General features: G+C 38.3%; 1 protein-coding gene across 1 annotated transcript in view; it reads left to right on the top strand.

Annotated features, from left to right (window-relative positions):
* TRPM3 (transient receptor potential cation channel subfamily M member 3) overlaps positions 1-13419 on the top strand; it is a 299435-nt gene that overhangs the window by 44668 nt on the left and 241348 nt on the right. The window contains exon 5 of the mRNA XM_055578293.1: positions 10994-11068. Within this exon, the coding sequence (XP_055434268.1) occupies positions 10994-11068 (75 nt within the window). The remainder of the gene's footprint in view (positions 1-10993; positions 11069-13419) is intronic.

Here is a 13419-nt window from a genome sequence, read left to right as displayed (position 1 = left end):
TTTCTTTGAAGTGTTTGAAGGGAAGAATATAACTTTTGGAAATAAAGGAAGTCTTTATATTGCCAGTAGTATAAGCTGAGAGTAGCGGGGAGACAGGGGGTTCAGATCTTCATGGCTCTGTGACCTTAGGCAAATTACTGTATTTCTCTCAGACTTTGTTTCTATGTCTGTGAATCAGGGATAATACTTTTCCACAGTGTGGTGATTAAACGAGTCAACACAGGAAAGGAGTCTGGCATGTGGCAATTCAGAAACACTGATTACCTTCCTGCCATCTTGGTGACATGCACAGCAGTTCCCCATGGGAAACCATATTCTGTATTGGTATATCCTGATGGGCTGCCATAGGGTCCAACCTGAGGCCCAGACCTTCATACAAATCCCACCAGAGTCTAGAATGTCTGTCAGAACATCTTTACCACAAATCAAACCTGGCTCTGCTCATTAGGGAGAAGCCATGTATCCCTGGAATTATATAAAGGGCCCAAAGAAAAAAATGAGGCTCAAAATTATTTTCTGAAACATATTAGCAAGACTCTTTTAACTTCTTAAAGAATACATTTAAAGTCTTGATTGTTGCAGCAATAAATAGAAAACTTTTTTTTTCAGTATTGTTGAAAATATATTCTAAACTGTAGTTGTTCCTCTTTCCTGAATAAAGAATATGATGGAGAAAATTTAATATTTCTTTAGAGAGTAAAGCTATTCTAGTGTCCTGGAGCAATCATTATGAATGTCAGTTAGGTTTGCTGAGAACTGAAGTGTTAGAATTTGGGCTAAATGTGAATTGATTCAGAATATATGAGATTGGATTTGTATATAAAGTTTGGATTGGGCCAGATTTCCTGCTTATAATTTACCATTTGATTTTAAAAGATTGGAGGAAGAGGACAGAAATCTAGTTCTCTTTGTTCTCTGATTGATTAAAGTGTTACTACTTTGTGTTTGAATTTTATTTTAGGTTTGGCTGAATGCAAAGTTTTATCAGATTACATATCTAATTGGACCATGAACAATAAATTTGTAGGAAATTTCATTATGAGGCTAGAATTTCCAACTTTGTCCTCTTCATATTATAAAATGAATCTACATCAGACTACATCCCGTCTAAGGGGATGCTGTTCCCATGGCAGTTGTTGTAGATATACCTACTCTGCACTATTAATGAATGGGGTTGTCTGGTAGGTTCAGAATCTGGTAGGTTCAGATTTTTGTAACTGGCGCTTTTGCTACCGTCAGGGTTTGCTTGAAAGAGAATTTGGTGCTCTGCATTTTCTTTGCCCCAGAGTAACAACTGACATTTGAGCATAGCCTCATCTAATGAAGCCACCAAGAATACTTTTGTCTAAAGCAGCAGATTAAAATTGGCTTGGCAGTTCTAAGTAAACAAGTAGCAGAAATGATCACAGAATTCATAAAGCGCAATCAAATTTGGTATTTGAGGATTTTACTATTTAGAATTCTCTGGGGAAAAAAAAAAACAGATGTTTTGTTATGCAGTCCCTTGGCCAATATACCTATTTATGTGTGATTCTGTGCTTACACAAACTAACAAAAATAATGACAATAATAATGTCACCCAGTAGCACAGAATGTCATAGCTCTGCTTTATAATGGGAACAGATGTCTCGCTTTCCACTGAGTTGTTTGGTACAGGAGACCCATGAACAGACTAATCCACAGAGTGATTCAACCAAGCTGGTAAAGTCCTACAGGTTCCAGGAGATTTTATTTTAAAAAGCTCACCTCCATGATGTGACACTTATCAATTTAAAGCATTTTGTTTCTGTGAAATTTCCTTAATCAGAAAAAGTACTCATAGCTATATTCTTGTTCCTTTACCACCATTTCATGGTGATAATTCTTAAACATGGCCATAGTAGTTTTCAACTAAGGTGGCACTGCCTCCCAGAGGAGGTATTTTAAAATATTGGATGGATGTGGTTGACAATTTCTGGCACTCCCAAAATACACAAGGGAGGAGGCAGAAATGTTAATATTCTCATACAGGACAATTTCACATGAAGAAATTACCTGGACCAAATGCCAATCACATCTCTTAGAAAATACTGCTCTGAGTATATTTCCTTGAGTTTCTTTTTCTTTTTCAAAATCTTTCTAGTACCCAGCACCTAATTCAGCAGGGTCATACACATCCAAAATGCTCTGTCCTATTCTAAAGACATGTAGAAGCAGCAGCAATAGGGAGCCAGTGGTGAGATTTAAAATATTTAACATTGTGAAGACTTTAGTATCCTCTATCCACAGCAGAGGCTGGGTGCCAGCCCTGGCCTGTCCAGATCCTAACATCCCTTGCTGTTGGGAAGTTCTCGCTTTTATCCAACTTCACTTGCTCTGAATCTATTCTCTTCTGAATGAAGACCAAAGTCATCATCTATGTTAGAGCTCTCAGTGTATTTGAAATCTGTAAATGGACTTGAATTGACCTCTTTGCCATAATGGCTCTAAGGAAGCTGTTTTTCATTAGAACAGACATACCAACCTGCTTACCAGCAGAACTGACTCACAAATAAATCAGAATTTCTAGTTCAGCAACACCCTCTCTTAGCACCACTGCTTTATATGTTTCAGGCTCAGTGACTCCAGAAATGTGCTCAATGCTAGGGGCTGTCCTGTCAGAGTCCTTGGTGTTCAGAGAAATCCTAGAATCCACAGTTACTAGCTGACTTGAGACGGAGGCCCAGAAATGTGGTTGCTTTACCTGCAGGCCCTTGAAGAGCCTACTCACTAGAATTCATTGCCAAGGGAATATTTTGATGCACCAAGGTCCTAAGAGAAAAAAGACTTTAAAACTGAATACAAAGAGACCTCTAAATTTAATCTATAAATTACTGGGAATTATTTTGGAAATAAAGGAGCAGGGCAGTAATATAAGCCTTGAGTGAATGAATAAAATCATGACATAAAATGCTATAAAGTAGTGCTTTTTATGTCTCTGATTTCCCTGGACTATACTTTTAAGCCATTAAGTCATTTCTGACTCTTGCGACCTCATGAATTGCAACACACCAGGCTTCCCTGTCCTTCACTATCTCCCTGAGTTTGCTCAAACTTATGTCCTTTGAGTCAGTGATGCCATCCAACCATCTCATCCTCTGTCACCCGCTTCTCCTCTTGCCCTCAATATTTCCCAGCATCAGGGTCTTTTCCAATGAGTTGGCTATAGATCTCTTATATGTATTAGTATTTTCATCTTGTTAAATTATGAGGATGACTTACCCTGGAAATTTGACATAGATCATCTAAAGAATATTATTGACATCCTTACTATTTACCAACCTCTCTGACACCAGAACTGGCATAATATTATGCATAGTAAGTGCTCAGTAAAGAGTTGTTGATTTGGCATTAAATACATTTAAGTGATTTTGACTCATTCAATATTTTATAAGAAATGTGCAAACTTACTGTTTCCAAAAAAATTCTAGAAATATTTTAGCAAAAGCAGCATTATCGAAATAAGCAGATAGTTTCCTGGGTAGCTATTTTAAAAGATTTTAGTCATTTATATATAAATAAATAATTTATATCATAAATACTACATATATTATTTATTCTTTTTATGACTGTTAAGTGAGTCTCATTGTATTGATGCAAAATACAAAAGACCAGGCCTAAGTGTCAACAATAACAGAGACAGAGGTAGAAGGCAAAGGTGTGAATTACATCAGAGTTTCCTTGGAAGGTTTTCCATTTTGTAGTAGGTTGGATAGAAATACAGTAATAAGTTGGAATTAGCATGGAACCATCATGTCCCTCACCCATGATTGACACTGCAAACCTAGCGAGACATTTTCCCACTGAGCCTTGATACAGCTAGGACCATTTTACATTCATGAAGACACAGGTTCTGCTGCTGTAAAAATGACTCAGAACAATGGATGCCTCAATAAGACAGAAGTTTGTTCCTTATACATGTGTTATTCTGAACGTGAGTCCAGACCTGATGTAGTACCCTCACAGTGTTGAGGACTCAGATATCTTCTCTTTTTTTTGCTCTGTACATCCCTATTTTCATGGTCTGTGGGAACACACCATCACATCTAGATTCTGGTCAGAAGGAATCAGGAAAAAGTCGTAACCATTCCCCTGAAAGGCACAATGAGGAGGTCATATACAGGATTTTGGCTTACATGCTATGTTCACATCTGGGAAAAAGTGGATTCAAAACTATCCTAGGCAAACAGCTAAAATTCTACCACTATGAAGGAAGAGAATAGATATCAGAGTACAGCCAGTAGTTTTTGCCACACCTTTCCAGCATAGCATTTCATATGGTTGTGAAGAATGGGCTGGAGTTGGCACGTGAGCTAAAGCTTACCTGCCATTCATAAGTAAGATACACCTATACGTTTCAGAGTGTTCACTGAGGAGCTTTGTCTATAAATAACATCTGTATCATATGCTTCATCCTGTGCCCTTTCACTCTTCACCTGCGTGTTTCTTAGTTGATACTAGTTGATACTGATATATAGTTGAAAAGTTTTGCACTGGCTCTGGAGATTGTAATTTCCCCTTGAAATTGGATTGAGATATGCCATCTAAAATGATATACATTATTTTAAACTCTATTGATTTAATTAACTTTTTGGGTTAACCCAAACAAATCCTCTTAGCCTCAAACTGATTGCACAGGTTGTGCTGCTGTAATTTATATACCTTCCGTAACAGATCTGTAGCCGTATAGATTTTGCACATCATTTCTAACCTTTAAATGCCAAAATATTAAAAACAAATAGAACAGATTCTGTTCTGTGTTTCTATGATGTTGTGTTTAATATTTCAAAGATAAAGCCTGGGAAATAATTTTTATGTGACCTACACAGGGTTATACTCTTGGTAACAGGCAGTAGAATGGAGATTGGTCACCCCTCAGGTCATTCCTGAGGAGGAAAAGGTTGTAACTGAGTCTTGGCCGAGTTGGGGAAAAAAGGATGAAAAGTCCTTCTTAAGGAATAAGAGCAACTTATCTTCTTACTCGTTGAGAAAATGTTTGAGAAGACCTGAAAAGCAGATGCACTTGCATGGGATTTAAAGCTTTCTTGTTCCAGTTATCCAACTTGACATTCCTACATTTTATAACCCCTAAGTGATAACTAGCAGTTTGGCAAAATATAACTGAAAGGCTCTTGAAACCTTCTGAATGCCTGAAAATATATAATTAAGATATTTGCTGACCCTGACAGTTATAAAAAATTAATTAGTAGCACTTTGCTTAACAAATGGTAAATGGTCACTTTGTTTTAGAGACTGAAATACATGTGTCATTACTGATCCAACCCTAGTTAGCTTTTCTTTTGATTTTAGTTTTTATTCAGTAAAACTAAAAAGGTAGAACTAAAATACCTGGGGTTTCTTTTCTATCTTGTTAAGTGAATAAACCTAGGAGGATCTATTTAATAAAACCATAGGCCAGCACTTTGAAAATAGACCTTACCTTTCCTCTGTAGATACTCTTTGTATTGAATGGTTTCTTGGCCTATTTTTGTACTTTGCCTAGTATCCTTTTCCCTCATTTGTTTCTAATACCAAATTCAGAGCTATTGTGAGTTTTTCATTCAGACAGACTGTTTGTGTAGAAAACAGATTCAATGTTTAGAAACTCCATTAGAAATTAGTATGTTGTTCTTGTTCAGTTGCTCAGTCATGTCCAACTCTTTGCAATCCCATGGACTGCAGCACACCAGGCTTCCTTGTCCTTCACCATTTCCTGGAACTTGCTCAAACTCATGTCCATTGAGTCAGTGATGCTATCCAACCATCTCATCCTCTGTCGTCCCCTTCTCCTCCTGTCTTCAATCTTTCCCAGCATCAAGGTCTTTTCCAATGAGTCAGTTCTTTGCATCAGGTGGCCAAAGTTTTGGAGTTTCAGCTTCAGCATCAATCCTTCCAACAAATATTCAGGACTGATTTCCTTTAGGATTGACTGATTTGATCTCCTTGCAGTCCAAGGGACTCTTAAGAGTCTTCTCCAACACCACAGTTCAAAAGCATCAGTTCTTTGGCATTCAGCCTTCTTTATGATCCAATTCTCACATTTATACATGACTACTGGAAAAACCATATCTTTGACTATACAGACCATTGTTGGCAAAGTAATGTCTCTGCTTTTTAATACATTATCTAGGTTTGTCATAGCTTTTTTCCCAAGGAGCAAGCGTCTTTTAATTTCATGGCTGCAGTCACCATCTGCAGTGATTTTGGAGCCCAAGAAAATCAAGTCATATGTTTCCATTGTTTCCCCATCTATTTGCCATGAAGCGATTGGACAGGATGCCATGATCTTCACTTTTTGATTGTTGAGTTTTAAACCAGCTTTTTCACTCTCCTCTTTCACCTTTATCAAGAAAATAGTATAAATAAATTCAAAAAATAAATGGAAAAGCAAAGAAAATATTTGCATCCATGACAAAGAGCTCATTTACATAATAAGCAAAGAGCATCTACAAATCCAAAAGGAAAATCCTGTAAGAAAAAGGGCAAAATATATTAACAGGATAATTGGGGGGTGGGGGGGTGGAGTGCTTCACTTAAAATTAAAGAAATGAAAGCCAAGCCAACAATGAAATGTTTTCTAACCTATCAACATGGACAAAAACCAAAGTTAAAATTATCTAGTGTCAATAAGTATGTGTGGAAATCTGTATGGGAGGGTGGGCAAATATGGGCCACCTTATTTGGAAGATAATTTGGCTACCCTGTTAAATTTTAATGTACATACACTTTTTTACTTCTAGGAATTTATTTTATGCGTATTTATTGCCATATTGTTTACAGTAATAAAAATGGAAATAATTCAAAGGTTCACCAATAAATGACCAATTAAATTCAACACACACCACTAATCTTGCTGGGAAAATCCCATGGACAGAGCCCGTGGAGTTGCAAAGAGTTGGACACAACTGAGTTGAGTGACTGAGCACACATGCAAATTACATGTAGACATACAGTGAAATGCTTTGAAGTTATTATGAATAATGTAATAGTTCTGTTTGGGCTCATATGGAAATATATCCAATGGTAGTTTTATGTTCTTATTCTTAAGTGAAAGCCTACTGAACAACAGTATAATTGTGTTTATAACCACATTTACGTTTTCTTAATTATATATAACAGGTTTGATGCTTATATTTGAGAGTAGTTGAAATCAGAACCAAAATTATCTTCCTTGTTTAGATTTGGTAAATGACAAAATGGCCTAAATTTATTTCCAGTCCTTAGCCATAACCAGATAGCCTAGTGTGATGGGACTACTGGAAATACCCTACTTTGATATCTGTACTGTGAGCACAATTCTATAGAGCTAAATTGTTCATTTTCCTTTTACTAGGCTCTCGGGCACCCTATAGTCCAGCTCCCCTCTTCCTGGGTCTTACTCCCTATGGTGGAGCTGGCTCACACTCCACTCAGTCAAAAGCCGTTTCACTCTGAATATTGTCTGTAATGCTCACACTGGAAAAAAAGGCTCCCACTATATTCCTAACTCCACTATGCTCTTAAGATGTTTTGTATGGAGACAAAATACATGTCAGAAGTTCTTCATCTTTTCAAAATGTGGCAAGAAGGAGAACTCAAAAAATCTGTCACCTAAAATAAATAGTGATCACTCTCTGTTAATTTCCCCTTGATAGTTCTTCTGTCACTCTACCAGTATTTACTTGTGTATCTTCAATATACAACACACTGGAGAGGTGGCTAGATAAATCAGACATAACTGTGCACTTGAACGGAGAAGGCAATGACAACCCACTCCAGTACTCTTGCTTGGACAGTCCCATGGATGGAGGAGCCTGGTGGGCTGCAGTCCATGGGGTCACTAACAGACACGACTGAGCGACTTTACTTTCACTTTTCACTTTCATGCATTGGAAAAGGAAATGGCAACCCACTCCAGTGTTCTTGCCTGGAGAATCCCAGGGACAGGGGAGCCTGGTGGGCTGCCGTCTCTGGAGTCTCACAGAGTCAGACACGACTGAAGCGACTTAGCAGCAGCAGCAGCGCACTTGAAGAACTTAGAGTTTTGCAATTAAGTTAACAATAACTAGCTATCAAGTGCTATTCTAAAAATTTTACCAGAAATAACTGATTTAATCCTTACAACAACCCTATGAAATAAGTACTATTATTATTCCCATTGGCCAAAAGAAAAACTGAGGCAAAGAGAGGACAAGTAACAGCCCCCAAAGTCGGACTGTTAGTAAGTGGCAGATCCAAGAAGTCTGCCTGCATCCACGCCTCAACTGTTGTGCTCCATGTCTTCTCAGTATGAAAGGGCTGCATTGAACAGCAGCAGGTGTTAAATGCCCTTGAATGATATGAAGTACAACAGGAAATCAGACCAAAAGCTTCTGGATGGAATGTTTATGGAGGGGGAGTGGTCAAGGAAGATTTTGATAGATGGAATCAGGGTAATAGATTGCAAGCACCATGCAGGTGAAAGCTTTCAGTATTTAGAAAGGTAGTGCATAGCATGTGTCTACTTACATTTATTTTACTTTCATTAAATTGTTTTCCCTATCTTCATAAGCAAAATTTCAGCTGCAAATATAAGGTCTATATGTGAACTAGGCTTAGTTTGTTTTTTAGGAAACAGGATCATCAAAATCATAAGGATAAGATATGGATGTTTCATTGTTTCCCTTTTATTGAAGCTTCTTAATAGAATGTTGTCAAGATAGAATATCATATAATGTGATAAACAGGTCTTATTATGTATGCATAGATTAGATGGGGCAGAAGCAGAACTATTCATATGTTCATATTCTATATTTCATAACTGTAAATTATCACAGACATTATATATACATATATATTTCATCTAGTTCATTGCCTTCATTTCCCAGATAGGAAGGCCCACTTGGAAAAGATCAATCATGTGTCCTACCTAAATTTATACAGTGAATTAACTGACACAACTTTTACCTGAACTCAGGACTCCAAACTCCAAATCTGCTGCTCTCTGCTCAGCATTGTTAACCCTCTTAGTTTGGGAGATACTTCTCTTATTCTTTTTAACAAAGCACCAGGAGACCTCAAATAAGAAAACGTTCTCCAGCCACCAGAGGAAGGAATAAAGCAGGGCACTTGGGATATCAACCTTATTTGATGCAAAATCCTTAGTCCTTTATTCTCCCATTTTTCCCCTTGAGACCATTTTCTCCACTGCATCCTGAAGGGTAAACAAGGAAGTATCAGGAGAACTGGAATCACAGTCAACGGACGGCAGATGTTCAGACATTTCCATTTTCAGCCATGCAACAAATCTGGTTGGTCTGCACTAAAATGTCATTTAACTTTTGTTCATTAGGGCTTGGTAACTGTGGAGGGAAAAAAAAGAAAGAAATTAAAAATACCAGTGTGCTGTTCAGTCTGCAGGAAGATGCAGCCAAGCCAATTTTGTGCTGGGTTCCTTAAACAAGTGCTTTTGTGTTAAATTTCCAGGAGGATTTGTGTCATGAACTCTTTGAGGTTTTGCTCATAGTATTTAGCAAGTGGTATAATTGTTGCATACAGTAAGTAGTAGAGCGGCCTTGGGAGGTATGTGCTCCCAAGCTGAATTTCTGTTCTCAGGAATGTGCTAATTAGTAAATTTAGGGGTTCGATTCCTGGGTTGGTAAGTTCCCCTGGAGAAGGAAGTGGCAACCCACTCCAGTATTCATTCTTGCTTGGAGAATCCCATTAACAGAGGAGCCTGGCAGGCTACAGTTCATAGAATCACAACAGTCGGACATGACTTAGCACTGTCTTTGGAAAACATACATTAGTTACTCTTAGTTTATTATTTTGAAACCTATTGAGAATCCAGAACAGCCAACCCTTATATTTTGTGCTTCAAGGAATATTGCTATGAAATAGCTGCTCTGCCAAGTTACAGGCACTGAGGAATTACCAAGTAATGTTCCCTGAAAAGTGGGGTGGGACCCATCTATGCCTCTCACCAACTAGATACTCTCTGCCCAACCAACAACTGCGCGCTCTCTAGAAACCTAACTTGATCCAAGGAAACTAAGTCTGGAAGATCTCACTTGAGGATCTGGGCCCCTCTGTAAATGCTGTTTTAGGGAAGGAGCAAAAGGGGGCAGAGGCAGATTCTCCTGAGGCCTGGATTTGAAATGAGATCCTGCCTGAGGCATCTAGCCTTTAACTAGCTTGTTAATAAGTTACCATTCCAGAGACATGACTCACCACTAAGTTTATCTAGAATGGGTAGAATAGCCAAATTGGTAGGAAACCTATTATAATGAAATGTCTTCAACTTCTTTTGAAGATAGATGATGAAGATATATAATCTATATGACAGATAGACATAGAAATAGATGACTCTAATTGATCATTTTCTTGGCTGATAAAAAAAAAGAGGGAAATGTGGGGATCTCTTCAGTAAATAACATTAGGTATGTTGAGTGACACATTGGCATTGGTTTCAGTTCCCCTTTAAAAGAAAATAAGTACATTGGCCTCTAAAAGAAGTACTTCTTTTAGGTCAAAAGTAGCTAATTTTGTGAGAATAAGACACATATTTCTAGAAATTAATAAGAAGACTTTTTAAAGGAGGGTGGGAGGAATCCATTTCTTGTTTGGTCTCAGAAGACATATTATTAGTATAATTAGTATAACAACAACAAACATTTCTTGAGGATTTACTGAGTGCTAAGTATTGTTATAGGCACTTAACATGGTTTGACTCATTTAACCCTTTAACTCCTATAGCAGTTACCTAGGCTGAAACAGAATGATGAAGGATATGTCCAGTAAAGGGGATGTTTATTTTAAGGGCCTGTTCGACTGAAGGAGCAATGAGGCGTGGAATAGCTGGTGCAGAGTGCTGTCTGTTGCTGTGCATAGACCTGAATATGCAACCTCAGTTGCCATCACACGTGTACATTTACAAATTGGGCGATCAGTCTGCTTTAATAAAATGTGTATGTGACGGTTGGCTTGTAGAAATTTCAAAGATTTTATTTTTTGACAGGATGCCTGCCGTTTTTCTCTCTTGACTCCCGCTTGTTTTATTCATTTTGGGGTAGTTGCCAATTAGACCCAATTGGTAAGTATAATTAATGGACAACATGAATCTCCTCTTAAACCCCAACCAAGAAAATTAACCATAGAAATAATAATTTCCTTTACACTTTCCTAACACTATCCCTCCCTGTGACTGCTGTTTATCTCTATCTCTTCTAAAACATCCAACCACATCAGAGGTTAACTACTGTCTATTACTTATCATCCTAATAATACCACATACGATGGAGAAGAGAGAAGTGAGCATTTATTGAAGTCCTAGTATATTCCAGGCACTGTGCTAGCATTTTCATGTATTCTATCTCTTTTAACAGTCACAAAACCCCTTCAAAGTAGGAATTATTATCTACCTTCTTTATAGTTGATGAAATGGCATCTCAGGGTAGTTAAGCCCTTGTTTTATTATCCACTTAGTGGCACAGCCAGGTGCAAACCTAGGCTGATGGGATTCCAAAATTGTTGCTCTTTTTGCCCCATATAAGGAAGCATTATTTCATCTAAAAGGACCTTTCTCTAAAATGTTGTTACCTTGGAGGGTTTAGGGGTCATGATTTCACTCAACAACTGTTTGAACGTGAAATCTCTGTCAGGCGTGGGTTGAACATTGATTCAGTTGGGCTTAAGCATTGGCAGAACTTTTGGGTGGAGGGATTGTGGTTAGTGGCAAGATGGTAGGGGAATTCACAGGAACAAGATCAGGAAGAAGTAGGATGGGGTGGTAGCATGGGCGGCAGGGGTGAAGACAAATTGAGGAGTTCCTGGTCGTGTGCCCATGGCTACAGTCTTTCTTCATGTGACTCGTGGACTTCCCTTTGTCATCCTATGCCTGAGAATATATGAAGGAGGCTGGGAAGGCAAAGGGACGTTCAATTGTCATCACCGGCATCTTTTTTGATCATTGCACCATCATCCAATGCATTGCGGGTAACCATGACATGAATTTTCCATCACTGAGCTCATAACTATTCCATGAGATAAATAACAAGTAAAAGGTTATAGCAGAACCTTATCCGGGGAGCCCTGAAAGTAGGAAGCAGTGAATTTAGATTCTCATAGACTGATACCCCTGGATTCAAATCAAGTGACCTGAAAAGGATGTTAAACTTCCTCTGAGCAGCTTACATATACATCAGGAACATCTCATTGTCTTCCTTGGATGCTCTAACATGTTCAGCCTCATCATTGAAAATTATTACTACTGGTAGACTCGACCATTCAAGGAGAAGACCATCCAAAATACATGATCAGCTAACTGTGGACTGTAATAACTTGCCATTTTCTTGATGCTGTCAACTGAATGTTGTTTGAAGTTTTCTTTGACTTTTAAAGAATTTTCCCTTCAGAGAATAGGTTGTATGAAGAAGACAGTTACAGTTTAAACATCTGCCCTCTCTTCATCTTATAAAATGACTTGACAGAAGTTGGCCGTGACACTGAACTCTTTGCCATGCTTCTTAATGAGAAGTCATCTTGTCAATCAAGATAATCACGGAGTTAAAAGAGTAATAGTGAAGGAATAGAACACATTTTAGTGAAACCTGTTTCTTGGTACTTGCCTGTCTCATTTATCTGACTTATTTTCCAATTTGAGCTAGGAGCACTGTCTTTTTTTGGGAAAGACCTCATTCCACATTGGAACTCTCTATTCTGGGACTGGGACAGTTCCTGTCAACAAATGAGTCTGAACTGGGGAACTGACCACCATTCTAGTAAGATCTACTAGGTTCTCTTACATGTACGAAAGGATGCTGAGATCGCCTTTCAGATTAGAAAGATTTGGGTTGCAAATATTTGACTGACATTTTGGTCTGAGTCAGCAACATTTCCTTTTACTGGCAAAACTAACAGCTTCTTCTGATGATAACATAAACCTCCTTGATGGAACTCAGTCTTTTCCTCCTTTCACGGCTGATTGGAAGACATTGCATATCTTTTCATCTGTTTTTCTAGCTTTCTTCTCCTTCCTAATGCCTGTGGACCTTATGTCCCACCCATTCCAAGCTACTTGCAGTTTCTCGTAAGTGGCATACCCTGTTGGATGTGTTTTTGTCCCATTTTGACATTTGTGGAAATTCCAGCCTTTCCCAACTCTACTTACTGGCAAAATTCTACACTCTTAAATCTCAGCTTGAAAATCTTCTTTTCTCTGAAATCCTATCAGAACCCCCCAAACCCGAGACACACACACACACACACAAGTGATTGTCTTAGACTCAGCTGTTTACCACATAACCCACGTTCCCACAGCACTCCATAAACCCTGTGTTGTAGCACAGCCTCTTTGATAGAGTGGTTGTCTGTCTGTGTGTACCACTTCCCCATCACCTGTAGATTGTGAGCTCCCTGTGAGCAGAGCCTGAGTCATCCTCACCT

The sequence above is a fragment of the Bubalus kerabau genome, chromosome 4 (assembly GCF_029407905.1).
Source record: "Bubalus kerabau isolate K-KA32 ecotype Philippines breed swamp buffalo chromosome 4, PCC_UOA_SB_1v2, whole genome shotgun sequence".
Classification (NCBI taxonomy): domain Eukaryota; kingdom Metazoa; phylum Chordata; class Mammalia; order Artiodactyla; family Bovidae; genus Bubalus; species Bubalus kerabau.
This window is presented reverse-complemented; position numbering and strand designations above follow the sequence as displayed.